Here is an 18,308-nt window from a genome sequence, read left to right as displayed (position 1 = left end):
TGTCCCACATCTCTGATATAAGATCCTTTCTACACAGGCGTCTTCTGTATGGCAGATAGTTGAAGACCCTTTACATTTCTGGTAGTTTTTCTCTTTGGAGGCTAACTTTTTGGAATTCTTTTATGTTCTTCCTCATACTCCTTATTCATCTGAGAAATAATTTGTTCATCTTTTCTCACCCATAATTTGATGAAAATAATAGCTTGTGAAGTAATCGTTGAACAAAGAAGGGACAAGTAATCTGCTTCATTAGTCTGCCAGCTTCTTAAAAAAACAGTGGAAAGTCTGATCTTTTCATTCAATGTAATTACTTACATACTTCACATATACTTAGAAGTATGCATTGTTTAATGTTAATATTTTGTAGTTTTTATATGTAGAACATTTTTCTGTTAGTCTGCTATCATTGACTTAATTTTCTTTATTTTCAGAGAAATAGTTTTGAATCCTAAGTTCTCAAATTGTCTTGCACAGTGTGGTATATGAAATAGGGACTGTGTTTTATTAAAGGGCATTTTATGTAACTAGGTTTTCCCCACCAGAAAGAAAGAAATTGGGAATGTTATGACAAAATTTTAAAATAAAAGTTCAGGAGAAAAGTGTTACAAACTATCTACTTTCAAGCTTTATTCTGTATTTCATATTTCCAGTTTTTGAGTGTATATATTGCAGTTGTACTTCCAATTTGTGTAATAAATATTAATGTTTAATACATTTTAATGTGAATTGGATGCAGCTATCATATTTAACATTTTGATAATTAACCAGATTAGTATTCATCTCTTAATGATATTTTGAATTTAAAAAGACTTTTAGTTACAAGTTATGTTCACTAATTATACCTAAATATAGTATAACCATTTGAATAGCATCCAGCATATGGAGAACAAATTTGATTATAGGCTTTCACATTGTTCTTGAGCAAGTGCATTTTTATGCTGTTGTATGCTTCAAAAGTCTGATTTTAGAATTTTAACGAATGGAATGCTTCTGAAGCACAAAATGTGGGGGAAGTGATCAGCTTTCAAACCTAATTGCCATGATTATTCTAGCTGTGTAAATAAAGTTTTTCTCAAGATAACTGAAGGCTAGAATTGTTGAATACAAAAATTAAAAAATGAGGACATGTTGAACAAAAAAATTGCATTTTTATTTAAATATTGGCTATTGAATTTTTTTAAGGGTGCTACAGTTCGTAATGAAATGGATTCTGTCATCATTAGTCGGATAGTAAAAGGAGGTGCTGCAGAAAAAAGTGGTCTGTTACACGAAGGGGATGAAGTTCTGGAGATCAATGGCATTGAAATTCGGGGGAAAGATGTCAATGAGGTTTTTGACTTGTTGGTAAGTTGCCCCGTGTAGAAGAATAATTGATAGACTCTCAAAAGCCTCCTTTGTTATTGGACTTCAGAATAAAATATTTAAAAAGCATTTTAAAAATAACTGTTAAGATCTCTATACAATTTCTAGCATAATTTTCCCATGGTATAATTGTTTCCACAATATTTATTAGTAGAATTTTATTCTTGTGGGGGTGGAGGTGCTGCTGATTTTTTTTTCTTTATTACTACCAGGTATATTTTGTTCGCCTCTGAAATCACTAATAATAACTCATTCAAAAATACATGTATTAAATGCCTACTGTGTGCTAGCTGCTAGGAAACAGTAACAAAACAAAGTTCACACCCTCATGATTTTTATGTTCTTTTTTTTTTTCTTTTTGCGGTATGCCGGCCTCTCACTGTTGTGGCCTCTCCTGTTGTGGAGCACAGGCTCCGGACGCGCAGGCTCAGAGGCCATGGCTCACGGGCCCAGCCGCTCCACGGCATGTGGGATCTTCCCAGACCGGGGCACGAACCCGTGTCCCCTGCATCGGCAGGCAGACTCCCAACCACTGCGCCACCAGGGAAGCCCTCATTTTGGTTTTTTATTACCTACAATTGATTGTTGTTTCCTTAGCAATATTAGATAATAGCAGTGGTATAGATCTACATTGTTGAATATGATAACCATTAGCTACATGTGCTAGTTATTTCTATCTAAGGAACACTTAAAATTCAGTTCCTCATTCTTACTAGCTGCATTTCAGATGCTCAAGAAGCGTATGTTACTAATGGCTATCATATGAAGGTGTAGATATAGGAATATGGCATTCTGCAATTCCAGTCCACTGATCAGAATTCCGTCATCATAGGAAGTTCTGTTAGACAGTGGTGGTATAATCAGGAGGCCATTTAGAGCCAGCATTTGAGGGTGATTTATGATCACTTCATATATACCCATCAATCAGATTTATATTCTTACTTACTTAGTATCAGTTGTTACATTAGAATCTCTCCTATCTGCTGACGTCTACTGAAGAATCTAGAAAACATCCTCACATCCTTATTGTCACCCAGTCCCATTCATTGCTTTGATAGCACAAAGTGCCAGTGGTCATTGTTCTTAGCCCTTGTTTTACTGGCTGCTGTCTCTAGATTGAGTACTTCTCCCTGCTATCTCAGGACCATAAGTGTGATTACTGTCTAGGCTGGAGGTAGCTGAGCAAGGTGGGCAGTGGTGTGCAGTTGTCCCTTGGTATCCATGGGGGATTGGTTCCAGGGCCCCATGGATACCAAAATCCATGGATGCTCAAGTCCCTTACATAAAATGGCATAGTTTTTGCATATAAGCTACGTACATCCTCCAGCATACTTTAAATAATCTCTAGATTATTTATAATACCTAATACAATGTAAATGCTAAGTAAATAGCTGTTTGCAGGTGGCAAAATCAAGTTTTGCATTTTGGAACTTTCTGGAATTTTTTTCCATCCGCGGTTGGTTGAATTCACAGATATGGAACCCATGAATACGGAGGGCCGACTGTGCTGGAAGATAATAGAGAACCTAGCAGTAAGACTCTATACAGTTATAAAATAGAATGAATGACAGAGACAAAGCATCTGGGAAGTAAGAATATTTGTGTACTTGCATCGCTTTTCTAATCCTAGTAAAATTACTATTTCAAATTCTACTGTATTAAAATCGATGTATGTCAGAGTAGATGACCCTGAAGTGCTGCAGTGTCTTCCAGTCCTTCACTGTGGAATCTTCCAAACTTAAACTTAATGGAAGATAAAAACCCAGGACTTATGGGCTAAGTGGCTTTTCCCAGTGGACGAGAGGACCAAAATTGCAGAATGTCGTATTCCTGGGTAGCTCTATAATGGAGTCCACGAAAGGCATAATTTGTGCTTCCTGATAAAATGGGATTCATCTTTTCCAATTTTTTTTTTTTAAGTCTCCTTGGAGTTCCAGAATAGTCCAGTTTAGGAACTATTGATCATAAGATCGTGGAATGATTTTCATAAATACAGCTTTTTAAAATAATGTACTTTTTCTGTTACAGTCTGATATGCATGGTACTTTGACATTTGTTCTGATTCCCAGTCAACAGATCAAGCCTCCTCCTGCTAAGGAAACAGTAGTAAGTGATTTTTTTAATGTTCATTATTTATTTTCTGATGGCTACTGTTTACTTTTTTCTTAATTAACAAACTTTATTTTTTAAGAGGATTTTTAGGGGACTTCCCTGGTGGTACAGTGGTTAAGAATCTGCCTGCCAATGCAGGGGACACGGGTTCAATCCCTGGTCTGGGAAGATCCCACATGCCACGGAGCAACTAAGTCCATGCGCCACAACTACTGAGCCTGAACTCTAGAGCCCGCGAGCCACAACTGCTGAGCCTGCGCACCACAACTACTGAAGCTTACACGCTCTAGGGCCCACGTACTGCAGCTGCTGAGCCTGTGTGCTGCAACTACTGAAGCCCACATGCCTAGAGCCCGTGCTCCACAAGAAGAGAAGCCACCATAATGAGAAACCTGCGCACTACAACAAAGAGTAGCCCCCACTTGCCACAACTAGAGAAAGGCTGCATGCAGCAACAAAGACCCAATGCAGCCAGAAAAAAAAAAAAAGAGTAGTTTTAGGTTCACAGCAAAATTGAGCAGAAAGTAGAGTTCACACATAATTCCCACTCTCACACATGTGCAACCTCCCCTGCTATCAACATTCTACACCAGAGTGGTGTATCTGTTACATTGGTGAATTGATGGTTTCATTATTACCCAAAGTACACAGTTTACTTTAGGATTCAATTTCGGTGTTGTACATCCTATGAGTTTTGACAAATGTATAATTACATATGTCTACCATCGTAACGTACAGAATAGTTTCACTGCCCTAAAAATCCTCTATGCTCTGCTTATTCATCACTTCCTCCCCCCAACCCATGGCAACCACACTGTCTTGACTGCGATGGTTTACCTTTTCCAGAATGTCATATAGTTGGAATCTTACAGTATGTAGTCTTTTCAAATTGGCTTTTTTCTCTAGTGGTAAGCATTTAAGTCCTCCATGTCTTTTCATAGCTTGATAGCTCCTTTCTTCTTAGCACTGAATAATATTCTATTGTCTGGATATACAACAGTTTACCCACACACCTACTGAAGGACATTTTGGTTGCCTCCAAGTTTTGGTAGCTATGAACAAACACCCCTGTGGAGGTTTTTGTGTGGATATAAGTTTTCAGCTCATTAATACCAAGGAATTGAAAACCTCAAACAAAAGCATGCACAGTGATGTTTATCATTTGAGCATCAGAAATGTCACTCTAAATATTCTTGCACTCAAGTAAAAACAGGTAAATTCAGTAGATTTTATTTAAATAAATATGACATATTAATATTTCAAAGTTAGTGAACTCTGAAAAGTAAAAAAATAGAAAATACTTCTTTTTCAGAATTTTTATGACTTATAATGTTCAGCTTTGTCTTCTTCTGTCAGTATAGGTGGGTTTATTTAACTTAAATATGCTTAGTGTAGTGGGAAAAGGTGCTTTTTACAAAGTATGCACAACTCTTAAATACTCTAGCTATAGTAAAAGCAGACTTCATTACCATATGATCCAGCAATTCCACTCCTAGGTATAGACCCTAAGAGAACTGAAGGCATACCTCTTTTCAAAAACTTGTACATGAATGTTCAAAACAGCATTTTTCATAGTAGCCAGAAGGTAGGAACAACTCGGATGTTTGCCAGCTGATGAATGGAAAACAAAATATGGTATATCCATAAGAATGGGATATTATTTGGCAGTTAAAAGGAATAAAGTGCTGATATATGCTACAACGTGGATGAACCTTGAAAAAGTTATGCTAAGTGAAAGAAGCCATTCGCAAAAGGCTGTGTATTGGGTTCATTTATATAAAATGTCCAGAATGGGTAAGTCCATAGAGACAGAGAGTAAATTAGTAGTTATTTAGGTGAAAGGGTGGGGATTTAGGAGGGAATAAGAGTGATTCCCAATCAGTAGGGCTTTGATAAAAATGTTCTAAAATTGTTTGTGGTTGCACGACTCTAAATTTACTAAAAACCACCCAAGTGTACACATGGGTGACTGGTATAGCATATGAATTATATCTCAGTAAAGCTGTTAAAAAGTCGTAGACTTCAGTGTGCTGGATTAACATGGTAGCCTGATGTATTGCATCTGTTACTATTCTTAATTTTTGTACAAGCATAACAATTTGAAAGGGAACACAGTTTCATTTTTTTCTTAATATTTCATCACAGTTATGCTTTATATTTTGGCTGTCGTTCCATCTTTTCCCTTTATTGGAACATATTGAAGTCAATATTGCATTTGCAACCTTCCTTCTGTTTAAAGTTCTTTGTAGGAAGAGAAATGAGGAAATAGTTTCTCTTTGAGTTTCAACAGCCTTATTCTCAGTGCACTATTCTTTCCCACATATCTCTCCCACGAACAAGCCCTGAACTTCAAAGGTAGCTATGCAGTGTGAGGAGACACAACAGAAGAAGGTTGGAATATTTGCTTACTTATATGACTTTAACAAGAAAGGGAGAGAAAGGAAAAGAAAAGATGCTAGGCTTATCCCTTTTAGAATACAGCATTTGATGGGTAGAGGTGTTTTCAAAATAGAAATGGTGTGCAATATTTTTTTTCCCTTCATTTCCTCCTTTCATTGAGAAGAACTCTCAATTGCAATATCTCTTGTAAAGTTTTTGTCAAACTTAAACAGGTTTGAAATGAACTACTATTATTAATGCTCGCATGGAAGATTTCCACAAGGAAAACAGTGATAGTATATCATAATTTTATTTGGCATATGCAGAATAATTTTATATGGGATTAGTGATTTTAAGAAATAACCATTTTTTAAAATTGAAGTATGGTTGATTTACAATGTTATGTTAGTTTCTGGTGTACAGCAAAGTGATTCAGATATCTATCTATTTTTCATATTGTTTTTCATTATGGTTTATTACAGGATATTATCGTTCCCTGTGCTATTCAGTAGGACCTTGTTGTTTAACTATTTTATATATAGTAGTTTGTATCTGCTAATCCCAAACTCCTAATTTATCTCTCTCCCACCCCCTTTCTGTTTTGGTAGCCGTAAGTTTGTTTTCTACCTCTGTGGGTCTGTTTCTGTTTTGTAAATAAGTTCATTTGTATCATATTTTAGATTTCACATGTAAGTGACACCATATGGCACTTGTCTTTCTCTTTCTGACTTCACTCAGTATGATAATCTCTAGGTCCATTCGTGTTGCTGCAAATGGCGTTATTTCATTCTTTTTTATGGCTGAGTAGTATTCCATTGTATATGTTCCACATCTTTATCCACTCATCTGTTGATGGACATTTAGGTTACTTCCATTCCTTGGCTATTGTAAGTAGTGCTGCTGTGAACACTGGGGTGTGTATATCTTTTTTCATATTAGAGTTTAATTAGAACCAACTTATTAAGCATAATTATGGTACAGGTCGGGATCTAGTAAGAGCAACAAAAGGTTATCATTCTGATGTATGTTTTGTGATGTTAGAAAGAAATATGCATTTAAGATAACAAAATAGGTGTTATCTGAAACTCCATCATAATGACTTGCTGAATTATAACATTACAAATGGCAAGACTAAGCTGTGTCAGGAGAAGTACTCCCTTATTTGGTAAGTTTCTTTTGTATCACACATAGCAGCCAGGGGCTGCTCCATTGGTTGCAGTGGACAAAAGTCTTGACACCTTTGTAGTTTAGCTTCCTAGGTTACTGGCACATTTGTCTGAGGAAACATTTACATTGTTTAAACTGCAGTTACCTCTCCCCACATTGACTAAAAGAAAAGTTGTGTACAACTTCAGATTATTTCACAATATAATTGAAATAATATTGAAGGGAGGAAATAGAATATTTGAGCCAAAGGCACTTTTTTCGTCTAGTCTGATGCCCAAATATAAACAGGAGTAAATTGAAATGTAGGGGATCACACTAGTTATTAGTGATGGAATATGCACTAGAAAATTCAGAGATTATTGATTGTCCAATAAGTGTTAGCTATTATTATGATTACTTACTTTGTGCCAGGCACAATACTAATTGTTTTACATGTGTTATCTCATTTAGTCCTTATAGTATCCCTTTTAAGTATAGCTATCTTTATTACTCCCATTTAACAAGCATTGCAACTAGAATTAGAAAGGTCAAGTTAATTGCCCAAGCCCACTATTGGTGAGTGACTGAGCCAGGACTAGAACCCATGCCTATTCCAGAACTTTTGCTCTTAACTGCTGTGTAATATAACAGGTACTGTCCCACAAAGCTACTAAATGTTAGAAGTTTCTGTATTACTGTTTATTATCAGTCCGAAGAAAATAATTACAATACCATGATAGAAAATTGTAACTATGGATGAATTAACCTGTTAGTAGCTATATGATATGGTAGTGAGTCTGGATTTTGAGTATAATAAAAGCATATTATGAGACTTTAGTATTTGAAATTGAGGTAGGATCTCTTCTGTCTGTAGGAGACTTGATAACTCTAAAATGCTGGGAGCATGACTGAAGTCTCTTGCTTTTGGGGGTCTGGGCTGGGAGTATGGGAGAAAGATGTAGTTTTAGGGGAATTTAAAGACTTAGGAGGATACTAAAATCATAGTTCAGGGATACAAACCATAGAATTAGCCACTAGGCCAGTGGTATTAATAATTGAAATATTATGGGCCCCAAATAGTTTTTTTCCTCACAGTGATTATGTACTTGATCCCTTTTGTGTACTAGGACACTGTGCTAATAAGTGCTAGCTTTATAATAATGAACATGACATTAATTATAGTTTGCAGTAAGTGATAAGATGGAAATCAATAGAATTTGAACACTGAGAATAAAAGGAGGTGGGATTGATTATATAAGGTTGGCAGGAAAGGCCTCCTGGAGGAGACAACATGAAGCTGAGACCTGTAGAATGAGATGAAGCCAGGCCTGTTAATTACCAGAAGGGCTTCCAAGTATAATTTCTAAAGAACTTTGTGTTTGGAAAGCCTGTAGGAATGGAGCAAAGTAGGGGAGTAGAACGGTGATGAGGGAATTCTAAGAGATGAGGCTTGAGAGGTAGATAGGGCCAGGTCAAGTAAGTCTTCTTGCCCGTGGCAGGGAGTTTGCATTTCAAATACAGTAACATGGTGTGATTTGTATTTAAAAACAAAACACATCTGGCTGCTGGGTGGAAATTGGATTAGTAGAGCCAATAATGGAAGCAAGGAGATTCAGGAAACTGTTGCCGAAGCCATTATAAAGTATGATGTTGACTTATAAATTTCGATGATAGCAGTGGCAGTGGAGAATATGAATCAGGCTGTTCTGAAGTAGAAATGACAGGACCTTGTAATGAATGTGGAGAGTAAAGGATAGGGAAGAAGCAAGGATGCTCGAACAACTGGGTGGATAGTGGTGGTGCTTTATGTGGAGGGAAAACTGGTTTGGGGAGAAAAATCCAAAGGTTTATTTTATAGATTTGAGATACCTGAGAGGCATTCAGGTAGAGATATCGAATGCATAGAATAGAATATATCATTTTGGAATTCTAAGGAGAGATCTGGGCCATAGTTGTATTTATTGTGGGGAAATCAGGTCAGGGGAACAGTCTGTTTATATGTACTTTATGTGTTTGCAAAAAATTCTACAGATTTTAAAAAATGATAGGTTAAGAATTGTTCGTAGCCTATGAAGATAACTGGGTTGAAAGGAAAGGTTGAGAACCACTGCCATCCAGTATACTTACTTTTCTCTTAGAGGTATAAAATGTATAATATAATTTTCATCTTAATTTTTTCTCATTTGGAAGAAGATCTGCAATTTTATAATGCAATAAAAATTTTATAAATATTTTATCAGAAGATGAAAAAATATTGAAAATTTCTGTGTACAGTGTATTAGATGGACATCCCCTTTCAGGTTAGGGCAGTTGCTCTATTAAGTTTGCTGTTACCCTAAGGTTCATATTTTTGTCTGCCTACTACTACTAACCATTAACTGGATGCCCCACAGATATCCCAAATTTCTCCTGTTAAAAATGGAAGAGAACAAATAATAAAGATATTCCTTCTTGAATGGGCATTGGAGAGGAGGAATCTCAGGATGAGGAGAAGGAATTTGAAAACTGTTGCTTGACACTCAAAGGCTTTTCTTGATGCTGCCCTTAGTTTTATAATCTGCCTTATGGTAAAGTTTAGGCCAAAGACAAAAGAAGACACACTTTCACTATTTTCTCTTCTATAAGTAATTTTAAAAGTTAGAGATAAGTCTAGTATAATAAGAAATGCAGAAATAAAAATTACAAGGAAAAATTATTTTTGAGCATTGAATCCCTTAGGAAAGATGTAAATAAATTAATGAATTATTATTCCTTTACTGTGCTCCCATCATTAGGATTTCAAATGTGCTTAAAAAAAAGGGGCAAGGAGAAAAATGTTGGACTGGAAGATAATTGTGTCTAAACAGCCCTGTAATTTAAAATTTAAACAGATGATTTTGTTTGGATTAGAAATCAGACATTGTTTTGGTCAGATACATTGTAGTGATACTACAGCATTGTTAAACCCTGGAGCTTTCCTATAGGGGTCGGCATCTCTCCTTCATTTGAAAAGGACTCTGTTTTCTTTTGTATGGGAAAGGAAATAAATTAGCCACTAACAGAGCTGAAGAGGAAAGATTGCTGAAGATAACTTCTAGAGCTGATAAGAATTGCAGTGGAATACAGGCATACTTCAGAGATATTGCAGGTTCGGTTCCAGACCACTGCAATAAAGTGAGTCACACTCTATCTGCAAAATGCAGTAAAGTGAAACACAATAAAACAAGGTATGCCTATATATAGATAGAAGTCACATAGTACATGTCAAGTCAATACTCAGACTTTTACCCTGTCATATGGTTAATTTCCCTGATATGAAATAAACTTTGCTCTCAATTTTACTCCTCTTCCCAGCCTGCACAGAGGGGCCTCATTCCAAACCAACTAAATCTGAATAGTGAAGAGGTAAGACCTAAGCAGAGTAGGGAGAAAAGCATCTCTGGGTGATTTTGTTTGGCCTCTGGCAAAGGTCATAGACTTAGATACAGCGTCCTCACTGGTCTATTTAGTTTCCCTCAGGGTAGTAGTTCCCTGAGATTTTAGGGTACATCTTAAACAGCATGTATGTAACAATTATCCAAGGAACATAATTAAAATACAGAGTCTGAAAGTTTGAGACGTGGCGTAAGAAGTCAGTATTTTAATAAACATCCTAGCAGGTGTTCTGAGCAAAACAGTTTGGAAACAACATGCTGGGTATTGATTTCAGAAAGTGATTTGATAAAATCATCAATCAGGCTGACAAGTAGTCTGATTTCATGATTCTTTGAAAAGCCTGTTAATAAAATGATCTCTCCACCACCATAAATGATGCCTATAATTTCATGTTCAGATTGCTAAGATTGTTTGACTAAAAAACAACAATTCAAACAGATGTAGAAGCATTATTGATTAACAGGGATGGTACTCAAGCAGAGATTTTTTTTTTTTAATCATCCTATAGATTAGAGACCTCATGCCAGGGTTACAGAATTGTATGTATAGTCTTTTTACCCAGTCTCTCAACTGTTTTGACTCACTACTACCCTGTATAACTCTCTAAAATTCATTTTTGGTTTTAACTGACAAAGTTTTCAAGATTTTATTAAAAAGTCTGTTTTTCATATCAAGAATAAGGCTGTTTAGGGCACACTCCAGTTGTAATGCAGCAGAACACTGTTAAATTGAGTGAGGTATCGTAAACATATTTAAGCCAAGAGTGTGTACTATGTGATTCCATTTATATGAAGTAAAATACAGGGAAATTAATCTATGGTAGAAACCAGGGTGATGTTTACCGTTGGAGGACAAAACTAATCTATTCTAGAAATCAGGATGATATTTATCCTTGGAGGACATAGCATGGCTAGTGACTGAAAGGAACGTGAGGCGGGGCTTCTGAGGTGCTGGTGATATTCTGGTTCTTGATTTGGGTGCTGGTTACACAGGTTTGTTTTGTTTATGAAAATTAATTGAGCTATACATTTAGGATTTTGTGTACTATTTGAACTTATGTAGTACATCAGTGAAAAGCTACCCCCCAAAAAGCAGACTAGCATTTAAGTTCTATATTTTTAACTGAATCACTTGCTTTACTTCAGTGTTGCTGTTTGTATATTGAGACATAGATTTCCTCATTTCATATTTATAGCAGTAAAATATTTTTCTGAAATTAAAAAATACAGTATTCTTTATCTAAAGATACCTTCAAACAAAATTTCTGAAAGAGGCTGTTGCTTTCATGAGGATTCTTGGTTATTATAATGGAGGGATATGTATTATATATATATAGCACTTTAAAAGTATTTTATCAGCTTTCATATATTCTCATTATTGATTGAGAATAGTCAATTTTTTAAGTGTTTCAGGAGCTGAAAAAAGATAGTGTTTTCTCATAAAAATAGTTTTTGAAGCAGACCAGTATTATCTTTATGATTGGTGGCCTCAGTCATGGTTAGGGTAAAAGGCTTAAGGAAAGTCAAACAACAGTTGGATAGAAGAGAACTCAGAATTATAAAATTCTTAGGCTGTCAATCAGGTGCCTGGCTCACTGAGCCCAGACCTGAAATATAACCTATGTGGGGCAGAAAAACTCATTGAAAATAGGTGTAGGATTTTGTTAGATGAAAATGGACTTCTTACAGATTTTGGAAAATGCCACATGCCATTTGACCAGCTTGGATAAAAAGTACAGATAGGGGAGTTAAAGAGAATATTAATTCCTTTATACCTCCTAAGAAGTAAGAATACTTTATCTTATAGAATATATTGAAGAAAATAGCATTGGAAATAACTTAGCTTTCAATAAGGTTCATGTGAATTCTTACCTTTAGTGCTAAGAGCGTTAACAGGTTTTAGATACGCAAAAACACAGTTAACAAAAATTTTAACTTATACCACTAGTAATAAAGCCTATGTATAGAACACGATAGGAATGATTATACACTTGATTTAGATAATTTTAGCAGTTTAGGGTGTCTTTATTTATGAACCCTAAACATATCCCTTTAGAAGAAACTCTGAAGGAGATTAAGGTGCAGTCGCGCTGACAGTGTGGCCAAGAGCAGTTTCCCTGGATGATGGCACCAGGGAAACTGACACTCACCTGCTTAGATGACAGATGTGGTGAGGTTTACAGTCTACCTTTCCTGGTAGTAGTGGTTTAGAAATTACATACCTTACTGCAGAGTCATTGTTTTCACAGGTCAGGAATGGAAGGGGAGGGAGTCTCTATTACATTCCTTCTGCTTCTATCAAACCTTTGAGGCCCCTTAGCACCTCAGCTTGTTAGCAGCTAACAGTGCAGTGTTTTGCATACTCTTGTACATGTTTGCAATCAACAGGACTGTCTTAACTGAAGAAAACAGATGAGTCTGGGAAAATTCTGCTCCCAAAATACAGTTAACTAAACTAACCTCCCTTCTTTCAATTCATAATATCTTTGCACTAATGAAAAATGTAACATTTTAATTATATTTATGCTGAAGATTTTGTGTTGCCATTTCATTATCGTTGTTCTTACTTTTACCCTTTTTATCTTTTAGATCCATGTAAAGGCTCATTTTGACTATGACCCCTCAGATGACCCTTATGTTCCATGTCGAGAGTTAGGTCTGTCTTTTCAAAAAGGGGATATACTTCATGTAATCAGTCAAGAAGATCCAAATTGGTGGCAGGCCTACAGGGAAGGGGATGAAGATAATCAGCCTCTAGCTGGGCTTGTTCCAGGTAAGACAGTATAGTAGAAAGTACAAAGTTTAAAAAAACATTTAAAATACAAATCTTCAAAGAGAAAAACTCACTTTTTCATGCCTTTTAAAAAATGATGTAAATACTTTTTCACGTCGTTGATTTTTATGTTGTATCTGTAACATAAGTATCTTGAATATAAATTAACCAATTTGTTGGGCTTTAGAATGGAATTACGATATAATCTCGTCAGCCAATCCCATGTTGTACTACATTCACTGTAGGTACATTGAGACTACCCTGTTTTCAAGGCAACAAAACTTGTATTGAACAACAAAAGCATCAAGGCAACAAAACTTATACTATAACAGATTATCATCAACTGGAGCATCAAACTTGATATCTAAATAGGAATTTGTGAAGGTGCATCACTTTATAAGGAATCAGGAGAGTAAGACTACTGAATTTATCTCTCCTAAGATATCTTAGGGTGGAAATAGGATGCCCCCAACTTTTCATTGAAGAAGACTCTCTAATTTAGACTATACTAAAATAAAACTTTAGCTCACATTGGACATTAAGATTATTAAGGGAACATATTTCTTCTGAAGAGTGAAGATGATGCTTAATGGAATGAAGTGTATAGATGTAATTTTTCCTACAAATTGTTCCTGCAGTTCCCAGGATGTGGGTATGGTGGAATGAGGGAAACAGAACCAAGGAAAGTATAATAAGATATTAGTGAAGGCAAAGGAATACTTACAGAATGATGAAATGGGAATAAAGTGATAATTCATCAGCTTATTCACTCAAAAAATACTGTTATATCAGCATTGTATAAGGCACTGAGATAAGCTTCTCTTCCATATTTGACTTTAAAGCATATCCGTTAATACTTTAATTATACATTAATGTAAAACAATGTTTGTTTTTCCTTTTTTGTGTGCCCTACTTCATAATACTTACATGGAATTGTCTGTTACAGTACTTTGTACTGTATATTCTCAGTTTGTAAACTTCTAGGCCAGTGACTACATCTTACTTATTCTTTCAAATTTAGGGCAGTATCTGCTAAATTAATAAATAGGCGGTTTTTAAAAATAGTTCTGCCAGAACTGGTGCTTCTGAATTAGACCTTCTAAGGCTGTTTTTTTTTAAAAAAAACTCTTCCAAGCCTTGACTTTTGCCTATAACATTTTTTAGGGATTATACCTCCTATTAAACCTTAAGATTTTAAGCATAACAGATCTGGCTATAGAATTTGGCTTACAATGACTGTGACTACAAGTAATACATTATGTGTATAATAAAGTCACAGCCACAAATCATCTGCTTTAAAACCCCAAAGCTGGAGATTCTGTGTATACTGACGCATATATCAAGGAAGGAGGAATGGGCTTCTTATATTAAGTTCAGAGGATGATACTGTACCCTTGATTCTTCACAGTAACAGTTACAGGAACATTCCTCTAGAATCCTGGGGTACTGGGCAGCCATTATGGTTCGTAGTGCTTGTGCCAGATATCAATTTGATATCTTTCACCATGTCAGCTTTAGCCCATAAATACTTAGAACTAATATCTATTGACTGATTGATTACATTGAGTTTCTGAAAATAGATAGATAAATCAAGGAAGTTTTAATGATACCATTTGTAAGTCTTTTTATAGGACAAATAAATGGACCCATGTTAGTTTGAGTTTGACAGTTTTCTGTCAGGAGGATTTCTAAGAGGTTATAATGTCCATCTCCCACTAATGTCTGCTTCTATTTCAAAAACAGTCTACATACGTGTGTGCTATAAAAATGTGCCATAGCAGTACATTACTGTAATGTTTTTAAACATTTTAGTATATAAATTATTTAAATTATTTTGTTCTTTATTTTCTAAATCTGTTGAAGGCAAATATTTTTTAAAAAATTTAATGCTCTTAAAAATTTCCCTATAGTCATAGCTACTTGTTTTATCTAGAAACACAATCTGTACAGCTTCTGGAGATAACTTGATTTCTTTTAATGTTTTTTATGTATATCAAACTCAATACTGTTTTTGCTTGTGCTCTTATAAAATGCACTAAGTTCAACAGATTATCCCAACATCATAGATGGAATTTGCTTATTGATTTTTAAGAATCTCTGGCCTGAAATGGAAAGAATTAAATATAAAAATTAAATATAAAAGTAGAACTCTAATTCAGAATTTTCTAATTAAAGCCACTTTTATCCTTCGAAAAAAAAATACATTTGATTCTAAGGTGGATGTCTGAAAAGAACATGAAAATCAGAAACCTTGAAAGCCTCCTATATTTAAAATCTTAATCCTGAGAGGAAAAATGTAATAGGTTTTTCATTTATTTGTATCATGGGTAGCTTAAGGTAGAAATGAAAAATCTTTAAAGCATATACATACATACAAAGAAAAAGAGGGATTGAAAATGATAAATGCAAGGGAATATGTTGAATGGTGTCTTGGAATCAAAAACTGGTGACTGTTTACATATTATTTTGGAAAGTTAACTCCTAGAATTAATTTGCTTGATTTGCAATAATTCAAATGATCAGAACCATTGTAACATCCAGCACAGTGCTTTCCACATAGTAGATGCTAAATGAAAACTTTGTAAAAATTGAACTATTAAATTTTCTAGCACTGGTTTGTTATTTATCTTTTTTAATAGATGATATATAGTCCAGTAATACATGTTCTAGGATTGATTGAGAGCAAGGTGGAGACTTAATACTTTAACTGTTTGGAGCATATAATCATAGTTGATATACTCTGATGTGGTGGCAGGAGGATTTAGAAGGGAATATAAATGAAGAGTTACTTCTGGTGGTGTCCCTTGATTTAAAAAAAAATACTTCTATCCTTTTGACTTAACTATTTTACTCTTTTTCCTTTCTGCTTATTAGGGAAAAGCTTTCAGCAGCAAAGGGAAGCCATGAAGCAAACCATAGAAGAAGATAAGGAGCCAGAAAAATCAGGTTGGACACTTATATTTGACATTGAGGTTTCTTGGGTCTTCATCTGGAATCAGGTTTAGATTTACATATCACAACTGTCAAGAAAGAGGTATTCATGGCAAGAGTGATGTGAGAAGCAAAACTGATTACCTTAGGACTGTAAAGGAAGGAGAGGATTTAAGTATTAAAGATTATCTATCTGTGATGTGAGATTAATGGAAAATTATAACTACTTCTCTGAAAAATAGTTCTTCTATGAACAATGTAACGTGTCTATAAATTTAAATTTAAAACTATTTGAGTTCTTCTATTTGAAATATGTAGCTTTATTCAAGGAAACAAATACCACATTTATACTTACGTTTTTTATTCTCAACAGGAAAACTATGGTGTGCAAAGAAGAATAAAAAGAAGAGGAAAAAGGTTTTATATAATGCCAATAAAAATGATGGTAAGTTCCACTCTCAGATATAGTTGTATTTATATCCGAAAGAGGTCCATATCTAACACTTGAAAGAAATTAAATTGATATTTTCAGGGAATTTTATTTCTGGTCTTGGCCTCTTAATGTAACGTGTGTGCTTAATAAAGCCATTTAGCAGAAATTATTTTCTTTTGGAATCCTATGAGGAATGCACAGTTTTAAATTCTGAGAAAAACTGGTATAAAAATTATAGTACAATTTAGCATGTACAGTGTTATATTGATAGTTTCCTCATAAATTTTTTCCTACTTAAACTCTTTATTTGCAAAATTAATACATGTTTCTAACAAATTCTAACAATATAGCTGTATTTTAAGTAAAAAATGAACATTTTGTCTACAGTAACTCATGTCACCAAGGCAAGCCATTGCATAGAGCCTGCTGACTGAGTCAGGCACACAGGAGAGTTTTCTGTTCTATTTTAATTTATTGTTAAGATTAAAAAAATTTTAAGTTGTAGCTTCTCTTAAAATCAAAAGCTCAAATAACACTGGGCTCATATTCCCCCATGACACTGGTCTGCTGGACCTGAATGATATGCTTTTGCCTTTATACTGGGCACCTACTTAGTTCAGCAGTCTCCGCCACATCCAATTTTTTATAAACCCAGCCTGATTTAGTGCTTTCATTACCTTCTTGGTTGGTCCTTATGGGCTTTAGAATTTGCTACCCCTTCTTTAATTCACATTAGAAACAAGCCAAATAATAAAGCAAAGGGAGTCTTTAACTTCTTACACAATTTATAAGGCTTATTTTTATTCTCTCAATACCTTGAAAATTTCTTAAGTGGCATAAATTGAACTAGTGAAAATAAAATGTTATAGATAATTGGAAAATTTGATACAAAACTAAACCTGAGATTCCATCTACTATAATAAATTCTTTTTCCCAAAATAAACATCCTTAATGCTAAGTGATAGATTATGTAGCTAAGAAGATTTATTGGAATTTTAATCTTTTCCTCTATACTTGGGTAAGTGATTAATATCTGTTTCTTTATCTTTTGAAATACACTAAAATTAACTGGTTCAGCTCTAATAGCTGTTATATTATGATATATCTACGTCTGTGAATCAAAATGTTTCCACAGTCTGTACATGTTAGAAGAAGGAACTTAGATTTTTCAGAGTGAAAAGCGTTTTGAGAAGGGAAGGAATTACATTTCTGTTCATAGTGCTGTTATCATAATTAACATTTTTATTAATAACTATCATTTATAATAACTTCTGTTCCAGGGGCAGTAACCTTCATCCATTTAGTTCTCAAAATAAATTCCTTGAGATTACAGATTAATGAATTCAAGTTCAGATGTGAAAGTGGCCTGCTTAAGTTCTTACAACTAATACATGGTTGAGTTGGAGTTTAAACAACTAGAGTTTGAGTTCCTGCTCTGTGCTCTGTGCTAAGCACTGACAAGATTAAGATGGTCCCCTGCCCCCATGGAACTTATAGCTGACGGTCTGACTACACATCTGATGCTCTTACCCAGTTAGGTGAAGTAATATGATTGAGAAGATAGCAGGTCACTAGTTGTCTGCCTTTGTTCTTACCACTGGACAGCTCTGATTTCATCTGGATTATGGGCTTTAGGAATGTTACCCCACCTGTTATAATTTATACCTCTTCTTGAATCATGATCTCAGGTTAGTATTAGTATTCCAGGATAAAGTAAACATAAGTGTAGAAAGTTGGATAGCATAGATATGCTGTGTTT

At 34.8% G+C, this 18,308-nt stretch overlaps 1 protein-coding gene across 3 annotated transcripts in view; it reads left to right on the top strand.

Moving 5' to 3' along the window:
* PALS1 (protein associated with LIN7 1, MAGUK p55 family member) overlaps positions 1-18,308 on the top strand; it is a 104,484-nt gene that overhangs the window by 66,705 nt on the left and 19,471 nt on the right. For 2 of the 3 annotated variants that reach the window (XM_082647466.1, XM_082647468.1), the window contains 5 exons: positions 1,183-1,344; positions 3,391-3,468; positions 13,002-13,185; positions 16,060-16,131; positions 16,490-16,561. In XM_082647466.1, the coding sequence (XP_082503592.1) occupies positions 1,183-1,344; positions 3,391-3,468; positions 13,002-13,185; positions 16,060-16,131; positions 16,490-16,561 (568 nt within the window). The remainder of the gene's footprint in view (positions 1-1,182; positions 1,345-3,390; positions 3,469-13,001; positions 13,186-16,059; positions 16,132-16,489; positions 16,562-18,308) is intronic. The other variant, XM_082647467.1, reaches the window with a different exon arrangement.

Source organism: Grampus griseus (genome assembly GCF_964374135.1).
Source record: "Grampus griseus genome assembly, chromosome: 2".
Classification (NCBI taxonomy): domain Eukaryota; kingdom Metazoa; phylum Chordata; class Mammalia; order Artiodactyla; family Delphinidae; genus Grampus; species Grampus griseus.
The sequence above is the reverse complement of the archived record's forward strand: the minus strand, read 5'-3'. Positions and strand labels throughout refer to the sequence as shown.